Below are 27607 nucleotides of genomic sequence, written 5' to 3' on the forward strand. Positions count from 1 at the left end.
AGAGGGGGGGTGTCAGCCGCCCTTCCCCCCCCCCCCCACTTGTTCTCAGCCCATGAGGGAAAAGGGGTCACAGGAGGAGAAAAAGCACCCCTTGGAGGTTTCAGAAACAGCCTCTCCCTCAGGCCTTCCCCTCAGCCCTGCTGCTTCTGTGGGAAATGCAGGAGGGATGAGAACTGAGTTGGGGGAGCTCTGGGAGAACCAGGTTCAGACCCCCCCCTTCCTGAGCCAGGACCTGCCATCTGGGTCACCCAGGGATGGTTGCTTAGCCTGGCCCACCCTACCATATGTCATGGATGATGACTCATCTCCTAAAAGTGCTCTCTATATATACAAAAAGTGATTAATTTGTATGGAAATGTAAGATACCCCCCCTTTTATGGTATCCCTTGGGGAAAAATTATTAAATACATTTTAATTTATTTTATTTTAAATGATTAAATAATTTATTGGGGCTTTTATGGATTCCCCAGTAAATCAGTTGCTTTCAGTTCTAGGAATCAATTGCTTTTGTTTGTATTTTGAGTAAAAAAAAAATTGTTAATTGGGTTTGTCTGTGTCATTTATATAGCTTGTATCTCCAGTATCTGGCATTACATTCTATGGCACACATGGCCCCGCCTGACAGAGTAACATTTACGTCAGATCCGGCCCTCTTAACAAATGAATTTGACACCACCGACTAGAGTTTTCTCTCACACACCCTGCCCACTGGCATCCCCAATCTGCTTCCTACTCAATCTGACTGACCTACCTTCTTTGTTTTCGTCAAGTCTTTATAGCATCATCAGTGTCCATGGGACTTTATAAAGTAGTTTAAATGGGAGGTGGAAGGAGAGGCTGCTGCTCTGAGGAATTTACCAACTAAATTTTGACTGCAGGGGAGACAATGATGGAGAAAGAAAAGTAAATGCAAAGGTAACTAGGGGTGAATGCAAGAATTTATTTTATTTTATTTATTTATTTGATTTGTATCCCGCCCTTCCCAGATGGGCTCAGGGCGGCTTCCAACAGCGGCAAATGCCATAACAAACAGTTAAAACAGTATAAAACAATCAATAAATAAAGTGCGGTGCTCTAGATATTCTTATCTTTCCAAGATGGGATCCTTTTATCACCTAGCCTGACAACATAGGTTCTTGGTCACCTAGGCGTCTTCCTATGGCCGGTTCACTTATAGATCTAATCCACCGTCATAGATGGCAACTTGGTGGTGGCACAATGGTGGTGGCGGCTCCTATGCAAAGGCCTGGCGGAAGAGCTCCGTCTTACAGGCCCTACGGAACTGTGCCAAGTCCCGCAGGGCCCGGATCTCCTCTGGAAGCTCGTTCCACCAGACAGGAGCCGATAGATAGGAGAAGATAGTACCTTCTACTCTTATTTTATTAATCCAATAAAGTGGGTGCTGACTTGTGAAACCCAGTGCCATAATCTATTTGTCCATCTTTAAGGTGCCGCCACCTGGACCTGGATACCCAGGCTACCCGAGTCTCATCAGATCCCAGAAGTTAAGCAAGGTTGGCCCTGGTCAGTATTTGGAAGGGGGACCACCAAGGAATTAGATGGGGAGCAGGCAATGGCAAACAACCTCTGAACATCTCTTGTCTTGAAAGCCCCATGGGATGACCATAAATCAGATGTGACTTGATGGCAAAAAGAAAAGAAAAGAAAGAAAAAGATGTGACCAGACTCTTTGTTGATTTGGTCACAGTACATTAACATGGCTACCCCTCTGGATTGTATTTAACATATTCCCCTCTTTCCCCTCCCCTCATTAATTTTTTCTCCTCCAGATGTTCCTTGATATGTTCTCCCTCAGATCATGCAGTTCTGGATTAAAGGTCACCATTTCCTATTTGGTTCTCTGAAATACATGGCACCCCATAAAAGGTGACAGTGTTGTGTCACTAGAGAGGGAGAATCCAGCAGGAAGTTCTCTGGTCTTGTGGAAATCCAGATCGAAAGTGGTCTGCCCTGTCTGGGTTGTAGGAACAGGGAGCCTAAGGAAGTTTGCATCACAGCAGAGGAGTGATTCTCTTGCTGCTTGTCTTCTGGAATGTGGCATTTTGACAGAGAGAACTTGGGGCTGCCCTGAGTGCCTGTCTGTTCTCAGTGAGTCCTCTCCACCTGACAGCTCTTCCATTCAAGGTCACTGCAGTAAATTCATATGTAGCTTCCTGGTGCTGCTGTCTTATCTACCACACAGTTTCTGTTTCCCTCTCTTTGTATTCCTGGGGATATTGTGTTTGATAAAAACTTGCTGCTTTTAACAGCCTTGGCATTACTCCAGGTACACTCTCTTTTCCCGCTCCTCTTACCAGGGTTAAAATGATAAGTGCCAGGGCTCATTGCAGCCTTGAAGTCCTTGTGTCCTCTGTTATAGGACCATTATTACCACGTCTGCAAAATATGAGGACTGTGCTAAGGACCAAGTCCTTTGCCTGTGCCCCAGGGCATGCGAGGGTTCCATGCAGTATGGGACCATGGTACATAGGAAGACTTCTCCCCCCCCACATGTGCTATTTCCCCCAATTGGGAACAGCCTGGGGGGGGAGGGGCTGTTTGACCGGGTGTTGGAAGCCTAGGTGTACCCCATCAGTACACGTGGAGCCTCCAATGAGGCAAATACTAGCAGGCCTCCCCGGGGGGACTGATTCGGGTTGGGAAAACAGTGCAGGGGAGGGAGGCTGAAGCCCCTTCTTCTTTTACACCATGGTCCTGATTGCGGTTCCCAGCACATACTCAAAACACAACTGCTGCTTGCATAAACTCAGGAAGGTCCCAGGGGGAAAATGTAACATGTAGTTAGGCCAATTATTGCTTAGTGATCATTACTGCACGTAGTCCACCTGTGTCACTCAAGACAGGTTTATGAGGCTGTACCAGGTGAACAGTAGTATATTATGCCTTGCCCCCTGGCACTTAAGAGATTCTCTTTCTGTATACATTTGAATTAAAATGTCTAGGAAAGGGTTTTAAATCTATGTATTTCTCAGCCTTAATTAACTCAGTGCTGTTGCTGCACCTATACCTGGAGCTGCTCCTGAGAAAGGAGCCAGGTGTTTGGGAGAAAGGAATGTCCTGACCCAAGACTTAAGTTTAAAGGACTTTCAGCAATTGCACAGTGTTTGCCAGAAGGGGAGGCACTTTCACAAGGTGGAAGCTTATCTGTAACCTTGGAGGAGCCAGAAGGAGAATGCTGATCTCTGGATCTGGCATGAATGTTGCTTCCTTAGGCATAATGCCGCTCTGTCCACCCAGTGCTACTCCCCCTATGCACACACACACTTGCCTCCTGGTTCCCCTCAATCTGTGTCTTCTCCGTATGTTCCTGTGGGCCACAAACTGCATCAGTATACTTTCCAGTTACTATTACAGCTTCAAGGACTCTGCAGAACTTTGGCTTACAGCTGGCCAATGTACCTCATATCTTAGTAATTCTCTTCATTTGTTTCCCTGACACCCACCGTGGGGCCAACCACACTAATTCCAGTCCTTTGGATTCCATTCATGTCCTCTCCTTGCTACTTAACTTTCTCCCTGCTGCTTTCTACAATTCCCCCTGCCCTTCTTTCTATTGCAAATTTTGATCCACTCCCTGTCTCCTGTCCCAATGGGGCCCACTCCCAATGCACCTGTGTTCTCACATGCTGTGGCTCAGTGGTTTCCTTTATCCCTAGTATTATGTCCCGATAGCACTGCTGTTGCTGCCATAAATAAGGTTGCTGGATGTTTCTAGACCTGAGCAGCACACTACATTCCAGTCTAGGGTATTGTCACATTGCACCTCAGAAATTCAGGCTGTGACCTAATATGCTGACTGATTATGAGTAGTTCAGTCATGGCCTCCTTAGGTGGCATTGTGCTGTTGCATGTGCGGCCTCATGCAAGTAAATTAGAATAGTTATTTATTATTATTCTTAATCCCACTTTTACTTCAAGGAGCACAGAGTGACATGTATCAGCCTCCCTTCTTCATTTTATCCTTACGCCAACCGTGTGAGGTAGACTAGGCTGAGAAAGAGTGACTGGCCCAAGGTCACCTAGCAAACTTCATGGCACAGTGGGGATTTGTCCGACACTTTACCACTGCGCCCTGCTGACCACAGGAGCATCATCTGAATTCCTCTCTAGTGGTCAACATGTTACGTAGCAGTTACAAGTCAGCTTGGTTCAGGTGGCTCTGTTGTTCTTATTTGTAACCTACTTTTTAAGCAACTGTGAAATTATGTATTCTCTTCACCCTTCCCATATGCATTGCTGTGCTTGGCTGCAGTCATTTTTTTCCTGGCACTTAGCTGCACTAAGGTCTAAAAACAGTATGTGGGTTGGATTGTGTAAAGAAATCAATATAGGGAAGTGTGTGCGCACGCAGTTTCCAGATTCTCTCTCCCTGACTCACTCACAATGATGCTCTCTGCTGGGTGGAGAAGGGCAGCTAAACATTGAGGATGTATATAACCAAGTCATGCCCATTTGTAAAGGGCGGAGCTGCTCCAGAGAGAATTACGGATAGTGACTCATTTTGCTGGTTTGGGAGTCACTCATGCTTCCCAGGTATGTGCTTTATGGCCACCTATTTCCAGTCACGAGGGAAATGAAGTTTGTGAGCAGAGGTTTAATTCTGAGTCATTTAGGAAGGTTAAGGCTAGGACTCAAGAAGATGAAGCAACTCAGTTTCAAGAAGACTCCTGTAATCCTCTCTAGATGTTTAAGTTCAGGATACAGAGTTGGAGTCATCATTCTGTACATCCCCAGTCCTTCAAATGTAGAACAGAAAGACCAATTCACAAAAAGGGCTAAAGAGAAATTTTGCCAAAACCAGCTTCTTGTCTAGGTCTGGATGTCCTTGACATTTCCCAACATTTAGATCTTGATGGCAGAATTAAAAATTATCCAAGAGACAGAATTTTGGACTCATAACTAAAGGTCAACTTTCATCACCAGTGTTTCAAGATGGGTAGCCATGTTAGTCTGTCTGTAGTAGTAGAAAAGAATAAGAATCTAGTAGTGAGTCACGAAAGCTCATACCCTACCACAAATTTTGCTAGTCTTTAAGGTACTGCTGGACTCTTACTCTTTTCTACTGTACCAGTGTTTCAGTAGCTGAAGTTCAGGTTTTACAACTACAATAGTAGGGATGCAATCCTAAACACACTTAGTAGGAAGTAAGTTGTATTAAACTCAATGGAATTTACTTCTGAGTATACAACCATGCTCAAGATTGCACTGTGAATTCTTCAGTGTCCATTGTCTGTAATCAGGGGTCATTTCGTAGAAAAAGAGCTAGGGGAACTCATTAGCATAACTCATTAGCATATGCCACACCCCCTGACATCAGGGCCCCGGCGGTGGACCTGCAAGGCCAGCGGGAGTGCGAGGAAGCCCTGCCAAGGCCCTCCCTGGCCCCAGGCAGGCAGGGGTGGGGAGAGGCGGGGAGGAAGCAACTTACCCTCCCTCTTCTCCTGCCTCCTCCTGGCTGAATGAGGGCTGGAAGCGGGGTGGCCGGAAGCAGGGGGCGGGGCTTTGTCATGTGCCCCGCCCCCTGCACCTCACCCGGGGGAACTGCGTTCCCCCGCGTTCCCCCCCGAAATGACCTCTGTCTGTAATATTGTTTCAGGCTTGGGGATGATTCATATGAAACATTTTTATGGGAGGAGATAATGGATCCATTAATCTGATCAGCTTTGCTTTGTAGTTTACTTAGGATATAATTTGTTACCAAATTTGGAGTTAGGAACAAATTCTCCCTCAGGTCAGATTGGGAATGCTGGAGCTCGGGTGGGAAGGTACCGTCTGGATGTTAGGAAAAACTTTTTTACGGTAAGAGTTGTGCAACAATACAATCAGCTGCCTAGGGAGGTGGTGAGCTCCCCTTCACTGGCAGTCTTTAAGCAGCGGCTGGCCAAACACTTGTCAGGGATGCTCTAGGCTGCTCCTGCATTGAGCAGGAGGTTGGACTAGATGGCCTGTATGGCCCCTTCCAACTCTAATTCTATGAGCTATCTGGATTTTGATTATTTCTTATCCTGTGGTTCTGTGGTCTACCACAACAGCATTTTTTTTTAACTTTTCACATTCAGGGAGCCTTTTCCACATCTGGTTAGATAATAGTATGCATTGCAGATGACCGGGGCATTTGCCTGGTACCTGTTTTATTATCTTTCAAGTGGCAGATTAGAGTGATTTTATTTTCTAGTTGTTTAGGTTTTTATAGGACATATCCTGTTTATAATGTTGATGGTGATGATTTTAGCACGTTCTAATGGTTGTTACTGGCATTCTTGGAGGCTTGTAGGTTGAAAACTGGAACATATTTTTTTAAAAAATCAATCAATCAGCTTCCCAAGGAAACACAGGGTTCCCCAGAACAGTTTGAAAACCACTGATCTACAGTCATGGAGATAGGCTCACAGCATGTCTGCCACAAATATGATAAATGCGTGGTAGGTCCTTCCAAGGTCCATTCTTACTATCCCCCAGTGTGTAGACTGTCCATGTAGTGGGGAACAGTAGCAAATCTGGAGCTTGTGTCCCTTCCCCATCAGTGACTGGCAACCAAGAAACTCCTTTTCCCCTTTAAATTGGCCAGTAGAGCCAGAGGCAGGATTTGGCCACTTGCCCAGTACTGACAGAGCTTCCCCCTGCCTGGACTGCTGCTTCAGTAATGCACCTTGTCTCTCCCCCCCCCCACCAGCTGCTGCCAAACAGCTGAGTACTCCCTCTAGTCCTTCACATCATGGCTGCATCAACAGCTTTGGGGGAAGAGTCTCTGGATTGTCAGTGTGACAATTCTACCTACTGTGCACAGTACATCTACTGTTGGGGCATATGTGTATCTATGGCTAAGTGAACTGGCACTACCCATACAGTCCATCCACTGAGGAAAATGCCAGACCCATGTGTTTCAGTACTGCTGAGTCACGGCAGTCCTTTTCGTGGTGGTAACCTTACTGCTTTCATGGGTTTCCTGTTGATTTCAATAGGATTTCAGTGTTGGTTACAATGGGAGCACAAGACTTTATTGAGTGTGGGGGTTGCACCATTGGCCTTCTGTCTGCGTTTATAGGCATGGCCAGATGGAATGGGAAAGGTGACTAAATCTTTCCCCCTTCCTTATTTATTGCCCTTTCTAAATCAATAGTGCAGAGAAAGAAAGAGAAGTCAGAAATAAGATTGTAGAATCTGATTCCTTTGTGAAATCTAAATAGTCTTATCTAAGGCAGGTCCCCAAAGAATGCGTGCCATGATGTAACTAAAGGGCTTTGTGTAAACTCCTCTGTCCACACCCTCCCTTCTCCTACTGCACCAGACTATTCTAGGTTGTAAGCTTGTGGGCAGAAAATTATCTCCTTATAAAATATGTTCTACAATGCCAGTTAATTTTAGGCACTTCATAAATAAAATATGGTGCCAATATGGAGGCTTTTAAAATGGGTTTAATTTAGTCGAATTTCACAGGATTTTATGTCTTTTCTTCTAGAGAGCATTTATTTTTGACATATTATAAACCCACTGTGAGCCTTTGAGGAAAAACCCCTGCTAGTTAGATAGAATCATTAGCTCTGATTCATGTTGTATGTCATATCTGGATGCCTCAGATGTGGCTGAGCAGCTATCCCCATGTCCAAAGAGGTATCCAACCAGTGGAACCTGGATGAATATCACAATGTGGATGGCAACATACAAACACACACACACACCCTTATCAGCTGTACAATGCTCATGGATGTCTACTTTTGTATGCAGATTCCTGGAACAGGGCAATTATCTCTAAACATTTTCTAGATGATGGATTGTCTTGTAGAAATCCTGTCTATGTTTCATAGACAATGTACCACCAAAGTTTCCAGTTCTAGTCTGGGATACTAGATCATCACAAAGGCAGTTCCCTTCCCCGTTCTGTTTCTACATCTTTCAAAGGCATTGCTCAAATCACAGTTTGAAACTAGTTTTTCCCACTGAAGGTAACCACTGAACATGTAGCTCCTCAGACTGATAAAGATTGGCAGCATCTATTACTGTGAAGTAATATACAGTTGTGTATAATCAGTGGTGCAGGCTGCCCGTTTGCTTCCTCGTCTTAATAGAGCCAGTGGCAATTTGCAACTCAACAAGTTAGTTTAAAACTCTGCAGTCTTAAAGGATGCAGCCAGATGTACTCACTACTCAGTTACTAACTCATCGCTAGCCTGGAGCTGTCTTCCTTTGGTGGTGCTGGATTCTAGAGGGGCAGTCACTGAAAACACCAAGCTGGAGGTTGGTAGGAAAAAAAATCAATATAGGTAAATTAAGATTCCGATTTACATACACTAACTTACAGCTGTATACAGTCAATCCACTAAAACATTTAAATTGGTCAACAGCTTTAATGTATTTCTCTTTACTTGTTTTCCAGATCAATCTACACGCTGAAAACTAATGCCGTTTAGTTGATGGTGCTGGGGCTTTGATTCTCCCTCTGAGTTCCTATCCATTTTTCCTCCATTGCTTTGTTTCTTACTGTAAGTTGAGAACGTCCTCCAGGGTTCAGCCATGACTACGTCTGCCTTGCGTCGGCAGGTAAAAAACATTGTGCACAATTATTCTGAGGCCGAAATCAAGGTGCGTGAGGCCACTTCCAATGATCCCTGGGGGCCTCCTAGTTCCTTAATGTCTGAGATTGCAGACTTGACCTTCAACACAGTGGCATTTGCAGAGGTCATGGGTATGATCTGGAGGCGGCTGAATGATAGCGGCAAGAACTGGCGTCACGTCTACAAGGCATTGACTCTTCTGGACTACCTCATCAAAACAGGCTCAGAGAAAGTGGCTCATCAGTGCCGGGAGAACTTGTACACCATTCAGACTCTAAAGGAGTTCCAATACATAGACCGTGATGGCAAGGACCAGGGCATAAATGTTCGGGAGAAGGTCAAGCAGGTTATGAGCCTGCTGAAGGATGAGGAGAGACTGAAGCAGGAGAGAACTTATGCCCTGAAAACCAAGGAGCGGATGTCTCTTGAGGGCATGGGCATCAGCAGCAGCAACAGCCAGCAGCTTTCCTATGGACGACGAGCTTCACAGTATGGCGATGACTATGGAAGGTCAAGAGGTTCTCCATCCTCCTTCAACTGTGAGTATTGCAGCGTGACAGAATACGGGTGGATGTAATGGTTCCATGCATGCAACAGTATTTCTCACCAGCAAGTTTGCCAATGGAGGTCTGGGTGCAACTCACATATCATATGTGAATGTTCTTGATTTCCTCTGAGGGGACCCTGAAGTACATAGTCCTAGAATAGAATAGCACAAAAAACAACAACACCAAGAACATTTTAATTTCAAGGGTATAATAAATGCATATGGTATTTTCAGTTCCAATGCAAACAAAAATTATTGCAGGACATATTTTTTGTTGCTCTGTTTTTTTGCAAAATAGAGATTGAGGAAGGAAGGGTAGGACTTTGGGAACATTTGGTGGCAAACAGGTGCAGGTGGGTGGAACAGGCAGGGGCCAGAATGGGTCTACAGAGGCACACTGTGACCTGTGCTGAGTGCAGAAGCTCTTCTGTGTCCCTCCATATCCCTCCTCCTTCACTTGTGGTGATTGCATGTGCACATTTTAAAGCTCTGTCTACATACCCTGGCTAGTGGCTGCTGTGTATATAGTCCTAGTTCTAAAAATGTGTGCAGTCACCAGGAAATGACACGGGAGGGAAAGGGTTTAATCCCCCTCTGCCCTACCACCATGGCCCCTTTCTAAATCACACTCACCTTATGCCTGCTTTTTAAGATTAATGCAAACATTGGGAAATCACAAATTAATGTGCAATTTGGCCCTCAGTCTCACAGTTCTCTCTAATTTGTTTTCACTCTGTGTCTTTGCATCATTATTAATTGATAGGGAAACAGCGTGTTCCGAAGAATGTGTTACAATTAGAACAAATGCTGATGTGATCATAAAACACCAAGGGCATGTTTATCTTAGAGGATTCCAGTCCTTGGAATCTTTGCTAGCTGCTGAAGTTGTGACTTGAGTTTTTAGATTCAAAATGTTCATTTTGTTTTCTTATTGGCATATTCACACTGCAAACATGTATCAGTTTTATATGAATTTTGCCTGCCATCCCCAAATCCTGGGTATTGCAGTTTGATGGGATATTCAGCATTCTCTGTTTAAAAAGACACATCATAGCCAGTGTTCCCTCTAAGCTGAGTGAGTGTGAGCTAGCTCACAGTTTTTTAGCCTCCGGCTCACAGATTTTTGTCTTCGCTCAGGAAGGATGGCTCCAGAGCAAACTAATTTATGCAGTAGTCAAATCGCTCGCTCACAACTTCCATGCCAGTAGCTCACAAAGTAGAATTTTTGCTCACAAGACTCCAGAGCTTAGAGGGAACATTGATCATAGCTCTGTCTGTCTGTCTGTCTACCTACCCATTTTTATCTTTACCTCCAGTGAGCTCAGGGTGACATATGTAGATCTTTCTCAAAACGAATAAGTATGAGAGAGAATGATTATCCTAAAGTAGTCTAGTCAGCTTTTTGAAGTAAGTGAAGATCTAAACTTCATTCTCCCATGCCATAGTCCTACATTTTAACTAATTCAGAAACTTCCAATTGGTATAAAATGCAACAGCCTAGTTTTTGATTGGAGCAAACTGACACGTGAACACGTAACACTTGTTTTTCAGCACCTGCATAGGCTACTTACTTGTTACCGGGCTCAATTTAAGTTGCTAATTTTTACCACTAAAGCCCCTTCATGAGTTGGGATCCATGTACCTAAAAGACAGTCTCTTCCAAGTCTGTACCCTTGTGATATCTGCATTTCACTCAATAGCTTTTACTGGCTGTTCCATCTCTCAGGGCTGCAAGGCCTGCTTTGGCTTATCCTTGGCCTTTTTGATAGTAGCCCCTGTTCTTCCAAACAGTTTTCCTTAAGAGGTCAGAAAATCATCTTCCCTTGGAGCTTTCAGGAGGTCTTACAAAACACCATTATTTTGAAGGGACTTGGGTGGAGTATATGTAGAGACTGGTTTTGGAATGCAGGGCCTGTTCTGGTTTGTGATGTTTTATTTGTGTATACAGTTCTAAAGTTATTTTTAAAATTGTCTTGGTTATTGCTCATATACCTGTTAGTTTATATTATGCAAGCTTCCTTCAGGCTCTTGCGTGAAGGAAAAATGGGATATAAATATTTAAATAAATGAATATATAAATAACTATGATACCACACTGGGCAGAGGAAATTATTTTTAAGCCTAAAATTGTAGGGTATCGGATCAAATCAACACACAAAAGATAGGCTGAAGAAGAATGGGAATAGCCACTGATAAAAGGGGGTGCCCTTCTAGCAAAATATCACATTCAGAAACTGTTGCATCTGTCTGTCTGTCTTCTCCAAGGACCTCAAGCATACCTGGTTCTGCCCTGCTACACTGTGTTCCCTGTCTTTATTTTATCCTCATAAAAGACCTGTGAGGCAGATTAGGCTGAGAGAGAGCAACTGGCTTCCTGACTGAATCGGAATTTGAACCAAGCGGGCTGACTGCCGTTTAAATTGCTTTCCCCTTTATACCTCAGCCTCTTCCTCGTCTCCTCGGTTCAGTTCTGACCTGGAACAGGCAAGACCACAGACTACAGGAGAAGAGGAGCTTCAACTGCAGCTTGCCCTGGCCATGAGTCGAGAAGAAGCAGAGAAGGTAATGTTGGGGTGTTTCTCCTTTCCTGGGGGAACAGCATAGTCCATCACGTCTGACTGAGATTTCTGAATGCTTTCAATGCCAGTATTGCTTGGTATGGTCTTGGTTTCTTATTGGCTGCTCCACACAAGCCTCAACAGTTTAGGAGACCATGATGTGGGTGGCATCTACATGTGAATGCAAAAAGGCACCTCTGGTGGCAAGTGGGATGGGAATAGGCAGAAATGGCATCCACATGCCTCATTCTTGCTCTACTCACTGTTCCCACTTCCTCAGTAAACGAAACTAAACTGAACTGAACTGAACTTCCCCACTCTCACTCCTCCCCCTTTTCTCTGTCATGTATGTACACAAGCACAGATGCAGCTGTATTTGCAGTGGCACCCCACAGCAACCCCCTCCCCCGCTTTCCCCCTTTGTAAGGCTACAGCATAGTTCAGGGAGAGGAAACCCCTTTAAAGGGCCAAAGTGGGAGCATGTCATCCAGGAGCAAACAGCCCAGCACAATTTTGAAAGTGTATCTTAGCTCCTCCCTTCCAGTAGTGGCTGTGGTCGGAATATCCAAATGGATGCCCCCCCTGCAGCCACAACATAATTTCCCCTTTGAATGGGAGAAAATGAATTTTTTATTTTCTCTTGCTCAAAGGAGAAAACAACAGGAACCAATGAATCATGCCCAGATTGGCCACAACACAGTGTGGGTGCTCCTCTTTACTGCAGGGGCCTCTCGCCACCCATGCAAAGAAAGATCCCTGTGTGGATGCAGCCAGGATAGCTATGTATTGCTTTGTAGGTTTAGCTTTAATGGACTGTATGTACAAGTGAACCTATGACCGTAGGTTGGTAAACTAGTGTGAGTCAAATCCATAAGACAGAATTCTATAGACATAGCAACAGTGCACATGAATTATTCCTTCTTAATAGCTTTCTCAACAACAAACATCCCTTAGACTCATCTTTAAGAAAAATAATTGAATCCAGTTTGAGATACATATTCAGGACTTTGTTTTTGAAGGCTTCTGGAAGACTAAACTGGTGTGTGTGAGAGAGAGAGAAAGGGAGGGAGGGAGGCAGAGGAGACACAGACATACCTGGGAGTAACACATATATAGCCTCCGTATACAGAAGCAGCAGACTTCTGAATCCCAGTGTTGGGAGACAACAGAAAGGGAGGGTCTTGGTCTCTGTGCCCCATTTGTTTGGTCCTGCAGGGAAGCTGGTTGGCCGCTGTGTGAAATAGGGTGTTGGGCTACATGGACCCCTAGTCTGATCCAGCAGGCTAAACCTGTGTTCTTAGGTATAGAAATAAATGCCATTGTCGTGATCAATGCTGAGAGGATTGTACCCCTGGATTTATATGTAGGATTCTATTATTTTAGCTTTTAATTCTTTGGTATGTACCCAGAATTCTTTTGTTGATTTTGTAGCAGCTAAGGAAGACTCTATTTTCCCTAGGCAGTGTGAGTAATAGGACTGAACATGTCCAAAAGAATCCATAAATGGATGCTAGTTGCATGATCCTGTTACATTTTCATGAGTGCATCCTAAAGACACTACTGGATGTATCATATGAGGAAAGAATATACAGGCACATTCACATCTTGCACGTGTATCTTAATATTTGGGTATCTGTGGAAGATGACTCTTGATTTTTAATGAATAATTGGGGTTCTACCCCATCTCTGCACTACCAACCAAATGCAGAAACATTTCTCCATTAATCTGTTGTTTTTTCTTTTATTGTTTGAGTTTACAGAAATTCCCTTTCAATCTGCTTCTATTGCACACACAATTTGTCTGCACAAGCTTTTCATTGTGCATTACCAGAAGCACCGGCTGCTAAATGTGAAAGTGATGTCACATTTGGTTGACTGCACTTGAACATCTGAAGCTACTTTGGGGGTTGCTTACTCGACAACAATTTCCAGAGATGCAGAACAGTAGTCATGTCCTTTTTGTCTGCACCAGAACTTCCTATCAGCAGATCTGCTTCTCCCTTTGCAGGTAGTTCTAGTGTTTGTTTACACACAGAAACACAACCTGAGATTCTCTGACTGCCATTCTTGTCACAAAGGAGGTTGGTGACACTGGAGAGTAGGGTTGCCAAGTGGATTTTCGCCGGGAGCGGGGGGCTCCTGGCCGGTGTCTGTTGCGCGCGCGTGCACCGCATGCACGTCACCCAGAAGTGACGTGACGACGCCAGGCACGCTGGGGGCGGGGCCACAACCATACGAGGGAAAACCATAGAGTTTCCCCTCGGATGGCCGTGGCCTCACCCCCAGCGTGCCCGACATGGTCGCGTCACTTCCGGGTGATGCGCACGTCGGGGAGGAGTTCCCCCCGGGGCCCCATCCGGCAGCGGCGGGGAACGGGCCTCTGGGGTGGGGGTTTCCCCGCCCCCCGGGGGGACTTGGGAAGCCTACTGGAGAGGCTGTAAAGGAAAGAGAGCTCCAGCCTCGAAATGGCGGTTCAAGGACTTATAGGTTTCCATCCCATGGCTTACTTATTTTGGTTCAGGTTTAACTGGAAGCATCTCACTAGTATATTCTTTCTTAGATTAACATAAAATATATAGTGTTGTACACCAAGGATACAGATATTGATGAAACCAGATCCTACCTTAATCCCTGGAGGAGCTGAATTATAATTTCCACAGGTGGCTCACTTTGATCATCTTATCTTTGGAAGCGGAGGGGTTGAAGGCAAACCCTGTAAATTAGCCTGGGTTGCCTGCACCACTAAGGTGTATAACAGGACATTATACCTCTAGTATGATATTCCTCTGAATGCGCTCTCAGAGGCATCTGTACTGTAGTCTGCCCTAAAACATAACACTTACTCTGATTTTTACATATTTTAAAATGAAGACATCAAATGGGTAACACACCCTCTATTGCTTTTCATTTTAACATAATGCACTTCTCTGTGGCCTTTGATTGATATATAGCCCATGTCTGCTTGCTTAGAGGGAAAGCTTTTATACATTACCTGAAAGTCAAGAGGAGCTGTGGGAGACATTTGTCAGTGTCAGAATCCCAGCTGTCTGTCCACATTGGTTCTTGAAAAGTTGGGAAACTTTTGCTGTGTCAATAAGGCATTATGGGAAAGAAATTCCTTGAGAAGCCCAGAGATCACCCCCAAAGGTAAAAAGAAACCAAAACACAGGATGAAGACAAACAGACTTTGTTAAAGTGACTTTAATACACATTTGCCACATTCTGATGCATTTGTTGTCATGGCAGCAAATTCAGAGCATGGTTCCACCATACTTAGAATGTCTGACTATCTCCACCCATAGTTATTTAAGCGTTTATGTCTGTGTGGCAGGGTCTTCAATCTGCAGTGTTGATTGGTGAGTCATCTACCCAATTATTCATTAAATTCATCTACGAAGACTCAGCAAGAGTCTTAGGAGGAAGCTTATCAAGGTATTAACTAGATGGGAGCACCAGCTCAGAGATAAAACCTGGAACATTAAAAAGCTGGAATGCAAAGAAAATGAAGCAGGAAGAGAAAGAGAAAAAATGATTATTAAGAGTTGGTTTATGGACTCTTGAGTACAGAGAAATAGATTTATGAAATTGCATTTTTAGTAAGCAGTGCTATTAAATTAATTGAAGAAAAGGAGGCGTGATTATTCATCTCCTATTCATACATCAAATTCATTGCATTGACTAGGCAAATGATCATAGCTGGTCTGCAAGGTTTGTGGCACGGTCATTCTCTAAAGTGGTAATCTGTCCTTAAACCAAAGTATTTAGTATTGTTAAGGCAAGCCACATTCTAGGGTGGAAGAAGGAAATGTTCAGCCTGTGTATGGACCATTTGTGATCATAAGCCAGTGGCTTCTTTTTTTATTTAAAAGTTATTGCTGTTTAATATATAATATACAACTATTAAACAACCTTTTCCTCTCCTGGACCCAGCCTTTGCCATAAATCTACCCTCTTCCCCTAGCCCTAAAAAGAAGGGGGGGGGGAAGCGAGGGAGAAGGGGGGAAAATATAAGAAAGAAAGAAAGAAAGAAAGAAAGAAAGAAAGAAAGAAAGAAAGAAATGCAACAGAAGGGAAAAGAAGCAAAGGAGATGGGGAGTAAATCTTACCCAAACAAATAAAATGAGGTTTATATCGAGGTTTCATAAGGGTCTTGATGGCGGGCTTTTAATGTGGCATCTCACTCAAACGCTTGGTGGAAGAGCTCCGTCTTGCAGGCCTATGCAGGATTTTAATAAATATTAAATGCCACTTTTTCCTTTACTGGAAGATCCATTGGTTCTTCTGTCCAAGTTTCTATATGTGGTGGAATTATAGCTTTTCAGTATTTCAGGATAGGAAGCTAGCAGTAACAGCAGTCCATAAAACAGAGAGTATCTGGCCCAAGGAGAGTTTCCACATTCAAGGTATATGGCCTAAGTATAGGTTGATAGCTGAGAACTGAAAAGAGGACGCCAGGACAAAGTTAGTCGGTTTCCCTGCTTCTCATCAGAATGGTACAATGACAGTGCAAGTCCTTAACCTATAGAAACAGTGTCCCTTCACGTGCAGCATCCCTCCAGGTGCAGCACATTTCTAGCAATTATTGTGGTCCACAAGACCAAATTTGTAGGATCTATCTGGGTTTCTGTGAGCTAGCAGGATTATTTTGTGTGTGTGTGTGTGTGTGTAAATTGTAATCTCAGATCCAAAAAGGTTGGAGAACAAGGTCCATTAGTAAACACTTGTGCATTTAGATCTTTGTACAAAATGTTTATCAGTTTTATAAATTCTAAGGGCAGTCCCATCTCTCCTTATATATAATTGAGTAGTGAACATTCTAAATTTGGCCCCTTTAGTGTTTGGCCGGAAGAACTGCCACTCAGAAGACGCTGGCTGGGTTGACTGGCTGCTTTGTGCAGTCCCACCCAGCATTTCAAGGTCTTTTGCATGTGGAAGCTGATTGGACTTCACTCCATTCCACACCTCAAACTCCCCACCCCCCGCAAGGCAGTTGGCATTTTCAGTTGCATATGGGAACTGCTGTATTCTGAGGTAACATATGTCCTCACTTAAAAGCTGCCTGGGGGATTATGGACCATTCACACACTTTCAACCTTAACATCCCTCATAGGGTAGTTGTGCGGATCATACGGGGGAGAGGAGAATGATGGCAGCTGCTTTGGTTCCCACTGCAGGGAAAGACTGCCCTTTCCCTAGCCAGAGGCTGGGGGGGGGGATGTAAAACTTAAGACAGACAGGCAGATAAAGGTTGGCTGATGGTTGCGTGGAAAGGACATAGGGTTGCCAACTCCACCCTCCAAACCAGCCATTTTGTCCTGGGTAACAATTGCTGCCAATCTCCAGGTGAGGGCTACAGATCACTCACAATTACAACTGCTCTGCAGAAGGGAGGGCAGAAGTCAGCTGAAGTCAAAGGGGCAGATAATGGTAGGTTCATGGTTAGCTGGGAAGGAGATGGGGTTGCCAACTCCACCCTCCAAACCAGCCATTTTGTCCTGGGTAACAATTGCTGCCAATCTCCAGGTGAGGGCTACAGATCACTCACAATTACAACTGCTCTGCAGAAGGGAGGGCAGAAGTCAGCTGAAGTCAAAGGGGCAGATAATGGTAGGTTCATGGTTAGCTGGGAAGGAGATGGGGTTGCCAACTCCACCCTCCAAACCAGCCATTTTGTCCTGGGTAACAATTGCTGCCAATCTCCAGGTGAGGGCTACAGATCACTCACAATTACAACTGCTCTGCAGAAGGGAGGGCAGAAGTCAGCTGAAGTCAAAGGGGCAGATAATGGTAGGTTCATGGTTAGCTGGGAAGGAGATGGGGTTGCCAACTCCACCCTCCAAACCAGCCATTTTGTCCTGGGTAACAATTGCTGCCAATCTCCAGGTGAGGGCTACAGATCACTCACAATTACAACTGCTCTGCAGAAGGGAGGGCAGAAGTCAGCTGAAGTCAAAGGGGCAGATAATGGTAGGTTCATGGTTAGCTGGGAAGGAGATGGGGTTGCCAACTCCACCCTCCAAACCAGCCATTTTGTCCTGGGTAACAATTGCTGCCAATCTCCAGGTGAGGGCTACAGATCACTCACAATTACAACTGCTCTTCAGGTAGCAGAGATCAGTTCCTCTGGAGAAAACAGTGGACTCTGTCATTATACCCTGCTGAGGTCACCACAGCAAATTGACACTGTTTGCCCAAAGCCAGAGCACTCCCCCAGAGCCTCTTTCTAGATCTCGTTGTATTGCTTTCACAACGGGCTTTACTGCTAGTTTTGTATAAAACATGGTGCAAATAGTTACAGTGTAGCCTTATCAAAAGCCTTCTCCACATTCAGTGAGACCACTGGGTGCAGAGAAGCCTTCTCCTGTCCCCTTGCCATAACAGTGATAATAGCTGCAGGCATTTAGAGTCTCCCAAAAGGACTGTTTTATACAAGTAAGGTGGAATCTTGCTTGCTATGATTAAATTTATTTACTTCATATTTTAATTTTTAATTTTTATTTTAAATCTTATTATTTAAATCCACATACAAAACAGAGATTTTCTGCGTATTCCCTTAGAGCAAGTTGTAGATCTTCCTCAAGTTTTGCAAGATCTTTGTTTCTAGTTTTCTTTTTAAAAGATTCATGGGCTATAATGTGGCTCCTCAAATAGGCTTTAAGAATATCCCACATTGTATGGTGCAGGTCCAAACTGGGACAAATAGCTTTACCCTGGGGGAAAATAGCTTTCATCGTGGGAAAACAGGGCTGGAGGGAAGGCATGAACACCTCTCCCTGAAAAGTGGTCCTCAGCTGAATTGGGTCTCCACAAATTTTTAAAATAACATTCCTTACAGGTTGCCAGCTTCAGGTTGGGAAATTTGTGGAGATATGGGGGCAGAGCCTGATCTTTATGCTCTGGAAATCAGTTGTAATTCCAGGAGATCTCCAGACTTCACCTTGAGGTTGGCGACTGTAGCTGTGTGACTGCAGGGAAAGCAAGCTGGGTTAATGGGAAAACAAGTTGGCTTCAGGAGCTCTTAGAAAGCAACATTTTCTCTTATAACCAGCTATTCCTATGATGTGTTTAGACCACAAGTTCTGTGAATGTATACCTGCAAATTTTAGTATGGAAATTAAAACAGGTCTGCAAAATCCAGATATGTGTAGGACAATTGTGTAATTGCAAATGCAGATTTATGTGCAGGTAAAATGGGAAGAAATCCTTGAGATGTAATCTCCAAGGGGAAGGGTATATAGAACAAGAACATTTTCAGAATTCTATCTATTAGACAGGGCCGGATTTAGACTTGCTGAGGCCCTAAGCTATACAAAACCCAGAGGCCCCCTACTGTTTTAAATTACATCAGCTGGTCTCAGAAAAATTTAAAATATATACGCCTTTTTAATATTTGAAATCATTTTTATATTGTGTTTTTATTTGAGGCCCCAGCAGATTGTGAGGCCCTAAGCTGTAGCTTATTTAACTTATGCGTAAATCCAGCACTGCTATTAGAATTTTCACAGCTGCAGAGAAGGTGGGAGGTAGAGAAGTGTGAGCATTCTTTACAGCCTAGAATGGCCAATGGGATGTGGTAGTACTTCCACCAACCTGGGCCATTCTCTGTCATGTGGAGTAATCTTCTTTCCCTGTTTCTTAACTCAGGACTTCTCAAGCCTCACTGAATTATGCCTACAGTGTGCCCTTATGCTTGGATAAATTAGATGCCATCTGTGCATTCTGGCTTTCAGTGAAGTCCTGACAAAACAGTTATCAAAAACAGAGCAAAACCCTTCCCAGTGAAGCCCAGGGACTTGCTATATCTTCTCTGACCACTGCGTGTATGTTGATTAGTTCACAAGACAAGGGATTACAAGACTCAAACAAATTGCATTTTAAAAAATTTATTCCACAGGGCTCAGGGTGCTATTTTATCCTCGTAATAACTTTGTAGCATACATTAGTCTTATAGATGATGCCTGGTGCAAGATCACCTAGTGAGTTTTATGGCTGAGCTGGAATATCAATCCCCCCAGTCCTGGTTCTGTGTTCCGACCATTATACCACATTGCTTGTTATTTCACTCTTATGTTAATTTCAGTCTCCTTACCTGCTTGTGTGCAAAGTAGGCAGTTCTGTGAACAAATGAGGAGAAACTAAAACGCTTGCTCCAGCCACACTATGGTTACTGCCTATATGTGCATGAGTGCATATGCACATGCACCCACCTGCATTATTAAAAACGACTGGGCAGCACACTCCATGGTTGAGGCACTGCAATAATGTGAATGCCTGACCAACAGACAAGCACACAGGGAAACCACCCCAGGGTGTGCTGTCTGGTTGGTCTGCCCCGCAACACTTTAAACTGGTGCAGTTAGAGGCGTGCCCAGATCGCGGCAAGCTTCCAGGATGATTGTAGCCCTTGTTTCAGTAATAACATTTGTAAACAATTGACTCAGACTTCACAGCTATTTCTTTACAGAACATATCGACAATCCTCTCTCAGTTTCCTTTACTTCCCATATTATGTTTCAGAGCAAGACAGTCTTAGTGATTCTGGGGCCCTGGACAGAAGCCCAGGATGGACCCCCAAAATCACTGCTACTCTACTACCAGTCCCTCTACCAGGGCCAAGCAAGGGTGTCTCTCACCCTGTGTGAGAAGGATGGGAGCCTCAGCCACTGGAACCCAACGGGGTGGGCTCAGGGGGTGGCAGGAGCCTGTCTTTTCCCTCTTTCTTGGGGTACAGGAGGGGCTGTGGGTGGTTGGGCCCCACCCAGCTGCCCCAGTTGCCTATTGGTTAAGACCATCTCTGTTTTAGAGTACAGTGAGTTCTCTTCAACTAAGAAAACCATTTCTAGGGACAATGCTTGTTTTCTTCCTGACAAATCAGACAGTCCCTGGAGATACAGGGGAGGTGATATAGGGAGTGGTGAAAGCCAAGAAAGATTGTTAATAACCTGGAATCGACCTTTTAACCTAGCTAATTATAGACAATCCTTCCATCCAGTGTGTTAGTAAAACAAAATGTATAGGGCATTAAGGGGTTGATTACAGCCACATTATAATCATGGGGACAGTCATATCCGTGTAATTACCTTAATTATTAGAGTTGGAAAGCAAGTCAGGGATGCCAAATGGCAGATCTCCCAACCCTGTATTTTCCTACACAGCAAATTCAGTTTTCAGACTGAAATGACAAACAAAACAAGTGTAACACTTATGGATTCTAGTTTATTTATACAAAGTAATCAACACATATGCACACACACACCCATACACACAGACTTGCAATTGTTCATCCTCCTCAAAAAGCCTTCCTTTTGCTTTTCCACATATGAGAATGAAGGCATAAATTAGTGATATTTGTTCAGAAGAAGAGAAGAAGAGATTGGATTTATACCCCGCCCTTCAGTTGGAAGAGTGGCTTACAAACTCCTTTCCCTTCCCCTCCCCACAACAGACACCCTGTGAGGTAGGTGGGGCTGAGAGAGCTCTTTCCAGAACTGTCCTTGAGAGAACACCTCTGACAGAATTATGGCTTGCCCAAGGTCATCCAGCAGGTGCAAGTGGAGGAGTGGGGAATCAAACCCGGTTCTCCCAAATCAGAGTCCGCACTGTTTGGTGTAGTGGTTAAGTGTGCAGACTCTAATCTGGGAGAAGCGGGTTTGATTCCCCACTCCTCCACTTGCACCTGCTGATGTGACCTTGGGTCAGTCACAAGCTCTGGCACAGCTGTCCTTGAAAAAGAGCAGTTTGTGTCAGAGTTCTCTCAGCCCCACCCACCTCACAGGGTGTCTGTTGTGGGGAGGGGAAGGGAAAGGAGTTTGTAAGCCGCTCTGAGACTCCAAGTGAAGGGCGGGGTATAAATCCAATCTCTTCTCTTCTTCTTCTTAACCACTCTACCAAAATGTTTAGACAAACAGTTTGCCTTTTCACACACAAAAATGGACAAATGACCCATCTGGAGTTTTATCGGAACAGGAATTATTTGATGCTCAACTAATTTGCTCTCCATTGTACCCATGGACTAGCTGTCACCATTGTTTGTATATAATGTGGGCAGAGTTCTCAAAATATTCCATAAAGAGTATGAATAAGTAACAACCCTTTACTAAGTGTGCAGCTATTCTCTAGTTAATCTTTGAAAATCAGAATGCCAGATCAATTTTTTTTCTGACCATAAACAAAGTTTAGTCTAATGGCTTTCTGATGCTTATGATTAAGGAATGATCCTCCAAATAAATCCACCTATTAACGCTTCTGGTAGTATCTAAAAATAATGGATAATGCATTTGTTTTATAAGCACAAGCACAAAGCAAATAGTTTAGTACTGTACTGGCCATGAGCTCCATAACTTAACTTTCAGTCTTCTGTATAATTCAAAGCCACTCTGCTACATTTTGTTTTACAGGAAATCCCATTGCTATTTCAGCCTTTAACTGCTAAGAATTCAATCTATGCAATGGAAAACTGGAAGACAAAAAACCTAATCTAGATATGCCTTAGCTGAATCCTTGTGTTGCCACTAGACACTGATCACTACTGCTGGTTTCAAGTCCTTACCTGCTGTGCCAGAAAATACCCCCTAAAGTCCGAAAACGTCTGGTGGAAGCTCTTCTTACATGATGTTCTCATGGCCTCTCATGACTTGTGCTTTACTTTGGGGATTTTAATGGGAAAATTGGCACCTTAGAATAAATATAAGTTTAACTGTGGCACCCTTGATGTGATCCTGTTTCTCAGTGTTCTCACATTCTAAACCTTGCTTTGCCCTTCATTTTCCTTCCCAATGTGTTTATTTTTAAATCAAAATAGTTAGCAATTTACTCCATATTCATATTCAGCCATTTCAAATTACAGAGACCTGAACATTTTATTTTTCTTATTTTTGGTATCCTTGCATGTGTGTGTGTGTGTGTGTGTGTGTGTGTGCGTGCGTGCCTGGAAGTCATGGCAACCTCTTGCAACTCCTACTGGGGTACAGAGGACAGAGAAGTGGCTTGATAGCCTGCCTCTGGCCTCCCCGCCCTGGTATTCTCTGGAGGTCTCCCATTCAAATGCTTGCCAGGCTCTGCCTTTCTTAGCTTCCGAGATCTGATGAGATTGGGCTTGCCTGGGCTATCCGGGTCAGGGCACAGAGTACTGAACGTGATGGGTTCTCAGTTTTCCACTCTTTGCACACTTCTGTATGTTTAGAGATAGTTTAAAGAGGCCAGTACCTTTCTGGGTGCAGATCAGCTGCATTTTAAAAAAAAGGTTCTAAACCTATCCCCCCCCCCCCGAATGGATAAAGAGCTACACTGATAGGAAAGAAGGACACTGGTATGTATTGTTCTTAGGATTACAAAAAGACTCACAGAGTTCCTGGAAACATACTGTACTAGGACAACAATGAAACAATGCATTCAGGAACAAACTTCCAAGGATTTTTAACAGAGGTGACTCTACTAGCGATACAACCCATTCCAAGCAAGGAGATAGCTTGCAGGACAGGCAAGGTATCTGAGTGGAATGAAGTAAAAATCTAAGTCTAAAGGAGCAATTTTATTTTAAAATCAAGTTTGTAATTGGGGAAGACTTACCAGAGACTAATGTTGGGCAAAGAGTCATTTGGGCTGTTTCCTGGGGAGCAGTGGGCCATGGAAGAATTTCTCCCTCTTTCCCCAGTAAATTATTTATTTATATGTAATTCTTCTTTTGTGGCTCAGATCATGAGCTACTCATTGCAAAATTCAGGCTTAAACTGAAGAAAGTTGGAAAAACCACTAAGCCATTCAGGTTTGACGTAGATCACATCGCGTATGAATATACAGTGAAGGTAAAGAGTAGGTTTAAGGGACTAGATTTGATAGACAGAATGCCTGAAGAACTATGGACGGAGGTTCATGACATTGTACAGGAGGCAGTAATCATCACCCAAAGAAAAAGAAATGCAAGAAAGCAAAGTGGCTGTCTGGTGAGGCTTTACAAATAGCTGAGGAAAGAAGGAAAGCAAAATGCAGAGGTGAAAAGGAAAGATTTACCCAACTGAATATGGATTTCCAGAGAACAGCAAGGAGAAATAATGTCCTTGACAACCAAGACGGTGTGATCACTGACCTTGAGCCGAATATCCTGGAGTGTGAAGTCAAATGGGCCTTAGAAAGCATTATTAACAACAAAGCTAGTGAAGATAATGGTATCCCAGCTGAGCTATTCAAAGTCCTAAAAAATGATTCTGTTAAAGTGCTCAATATGCCAGCAAATTTGGAAAATGCAACAGTGGCCACAGGATTGGAAAAGGTCAGTTTACATTCCAATCCCAAAGAAGGGCAATGCCAAGGAATGTTCAAACTCTCGCACAATTGCACTCATTTCACATGCTAGCGAGGTCATGCTCAAGATCCTATAAGCTAGATCTCAGCAGTTCGTGGATAGAGAACTGCCAGAAGTACAAGCTGGGTTTCAAAGAGGTAGAGGAACTAGAGCTCAAATTGCCAACATTCGCTGGATTATGGAGAAAGCAAGGGAGTACCATAAAAACATCTACTTCTGCTTCATTGACTATGCTCAAGCCTTTGATTGTGTAAATCACAATAAACTGTGGCAAGTCCTTAAAGAGATGGGAGCACCAGACCACCTCACATGTCTCCTGAGAAACCTGTATAAGGGTCAAGATGCGACAGTTAGAACCGGATATGGAATAACTGATTGGTTTAGCATAGGAAAAGGAGTACGACAAGGATGTATAAGGGTCAAGATGCGACAGTTAGAACCGGATATGGAATAACTGATTGGTTTAGCATAGGAAAAGGAGTACGACAAGGATGTATATTGTCACCCTGCTTATTTAATTTACATGCAGAGTACATCATGCGAAATGCTGCCCTGGATGAATCACAAACCGGAATTAAGATTGCTGGGAAAAACATCAACAACCTCAAATATGCAGACGATACCACTCTAACAGCAGAAAGTGAAGAGGACCTCAAGAATCTCTTGCTGGGGATGAAAGAGGAGAGTGCAAAAGTTGGCTTGAAACTCAACATCCAAAAAACTAAGATCATGGCATCCAGCCCCATCACTCCTTGGCAAATAGAAGAGGAAGTCATGGAAGCAGTGACAGACTTCACGTTCCTGGGATCCAGGATCACTGCAGATGGTGACTGCGGTCATGAAATTAAAAGACGCCTGCTCCTTGGGAGGAAAGCTATGGCAAACCTAGACAGCATAATAAAAAGTAGAGACATCACCCTGCCAACAAAAGTCTGTATGGTCAAAGCAATCGTATTCTCAGTAGTAATGTATGGCTGAGAGAGTCGGACCATAAGGAAGGCCGAGCGCTGAAGAATAGATGCTTTTGAATTATGGTGCTGGAGAAGACTCTTAAGAGTCCCTTGGACTGCAAGGAGATCAAATCAGTCAATCCTAAAGGAAATTAACCCTGACTGTTCCCTGGAAGGCCAGATACTGAAGCTGAAGCTCAAATACTTTGGCCACCAAATGAGGAGGGAGCACTCACTGGAGAAGACCCTGATGCTAGGAAAGATTGAAGGTCAAAGAAGAAGGGGACGGCAAAGGATGAGATGGTTAGACAGTGTTGTTGAGGCAATGAACATGAAATTAAGCAAACTCTGGAGCACGACGGAAGACAGGAGGGCCTGGCGTGATGTGGTCCATGGGGTCGTGAAGAGTCGGACTCGACTGTGTGACTGAACAAATTCTTCTTTTGGCCGGCTCAGAGTACCTTGCATGGGTCTCCCACCAAGACAATGACCAGCCTGAGATGTGCTTAGCTTTAAAATATAACAGCATTACTGGGTATAAGTACAATGGACAGATGATTCGATTTCAGTATTGTACACTTAGGTCTCATTCCTACCTCTGCCATGGAAAAATGGTTCCTCGAGCAAGTCACTTTCAGTACTTTCCACAACAAGGATTTTTTAGCACTGCCATTGGTCTTGTTCTATCAGCCAGAAATAGAATTATAACTGTGGATCCATACGACATTTATTTTATTTATTAAAACATTTCTATCCCACCTTTCCTTGTGGTTCAAGGCAGCTTACAGTAATGGTTAAAATATTTCCAGTTAAATATAGCACTACTTAATATAGCCCTATATTCCCATTGCAGTCCTGTGATAGCCATCCCTATAGCAAAGGCAAAATAAAATGACACATTATTGGTCCCCCTCAGATTTGTCACCAGAAAGCCTGTTAAAGAACTCCGTTTGTGATCTTCCTTTTTGCTCTCCCCCCACCACCCATGCATTCTGCAAATATGTTAAGCCTTGGGAGAAGCTGCCAAAAAGGGCTGCTTTTTTCTTCTTCATGTGAAAATGTAACACTGTAGTCAGTTTCAGGCAGCTTCCCCAGCACAGGGTAGAGCTTTCTTTAAATGATGTGTCAGTTGTCCTGTTTGGCTGTACTAAGTGAACTAAAAGTTTCAAACAAGAATTTACAAGCCATTCCTGCAAAACAACAAATGTAGAAGCTCTTGTTCCCCTTCCCATCATTGGTATTAAATTTCCTAATCTCATTTCCTCTTTGTAATCCACTATTTTCTCTTTATTTTAAAAACTGGTTTGTCAGTCATGCTATTTCACTGTTGCACACCAGCAGAGCTAAAAATATTTTTTTTTAAATTCCAGCTTGCAAACAAAGTAAATGACAACAAAATGAAATGTTTCTCCCTCTTATACAGTAATCATCCTTTTAATTAAACAGTTCCTCATCACATTTCCTCTTAGCAATCACAGCTGCTTAAAAATGATGAGGGAAGAGACTGCATTGCAGGAAATTTTGTAATTGCATTGCAACCCAGAATGGCATGGGATTACCCGTCACATCACCAATCTGCCAGGTATATCAATAGTACTTTCCCATTCTACTCTGGAAAGGTTAGGGCTGTTTTGTTCAAGCCAAATATATTTTTTACAAACCAGCTTTTAAAAAGACAGGAGAACAACACAAAAGACATTGCACTTCAATACTTTAGCTATTATTCTCTATAATAACCACTTTACTGGAGATTCCAGGCAAAATGGCTCTTCAGCTCCACCTGTCAATGAATATAATAGAGATCTGAGGCAATCATGAAGATTCAAGGGAACAGTATTTCTTTGTGAAGGCATGGGATAAAGAGTGATATACCTCGCCACTGAGAGCAAACATCCTGATTCCACAAGGGAGATCTGCATTCAAAAGTAGCCAGCTGCACTCATAGCTGACACAGATGTAGACATGCATTCAACTATGCATCCCCCACCTACATTACGATGCTCATCTGTGTTCCACTGAAGTGGCTGGCTGTATCTTTTGATGCATGTGAGAATTCACATCCCTATCTGGAGCCACGGATTATTATATACAACTAGTGACTACAGATGAATCTGGGCTAAAGACAAGTACTTTGCAGCATTGTGTGTATTTAAAATACAAGATCAATGCTCACTACTAGTGATAGTCCTAAAAGCAGTATAATCATGGGGCATGAAAATGTGGTATGACTCCGAGGAATGGTGTCAGTGGTTGTGCATGCTGCTAAAAAAACATGGCTATGATATTCCTGTTAGGGTAAAAAAGCAGACATACTTGCTGATGCCACCATCTGTTTGCTTGCAATTCAGCCCTGTTGGGGGAAACTGAGTTTTGGAACAACACTTGATATGCTCTGGTTGTAAGGAAGGACAGAAGGGTCATAGCAGCCAGCAAAGCAAGATATCTGGTTACATTCGCTTGGGAAGCCATCCAGCCAGCCCAAACATAAAATGAAAACCAATGCTGTAGGCACCAAGTAAGATATAGAAAGATACTGATTGCAATGCATTGATGCGCTGTTAATTGCAGAGCCTTCGACTGGTGTTATAGGTGGGTATACAATCACCAGATACATTTTAAAATGTAACCACTGGTGACTTCTGGGGCCCCATGGCACTTTCTGGTCCTTTCTGGTCCTC

At 43.7% G+C, this 27607-nt stretch overlaps 1 protein-coding gene across 2 annotated transcripts in view; it reads left to right on the forward strand.

Annotated features, from left to right (window-relative positions):
- Positions 1–27607, forward strand: part of EPN3 (epsin 3) — a 43718-nt gene that overhangs the window by 2154 nt on the left and 13957 nt on the right. For both annotated transcript variants that reach the window (XM_015410734.1, XM_015410735.1), the window contains exons 2-3: positions 8396–9112; positions 11564–11682. In XM_015410734.1, the coding sequence (XP_015266220.1) occupies positions 8533–9112; positions 11564–11682 (699 nt within the window). In that variant the 5' untranslated portion in view covers positions 8396–8532. The remainder of the gene's footprint in view (positions 1–8395; positions 9113–11563; positions 11683–27607) is intronic.

Source organism: Gekko japonicus, unplaced genomic scaffold (assembly GCF_001447785.1).
Source record: "Gekko japonicus isolate JY-2015 unplaced genomic scaffold, Gekko_japonicus_V1.1 scaffold15, whole genome shotgun sequence".
Lineage (NCBI taxonomy): Eukaryota > Metazoa > Chordata > Lepidosauria > Squamata > Gekkonidae > Gekko > Gekko japonicus.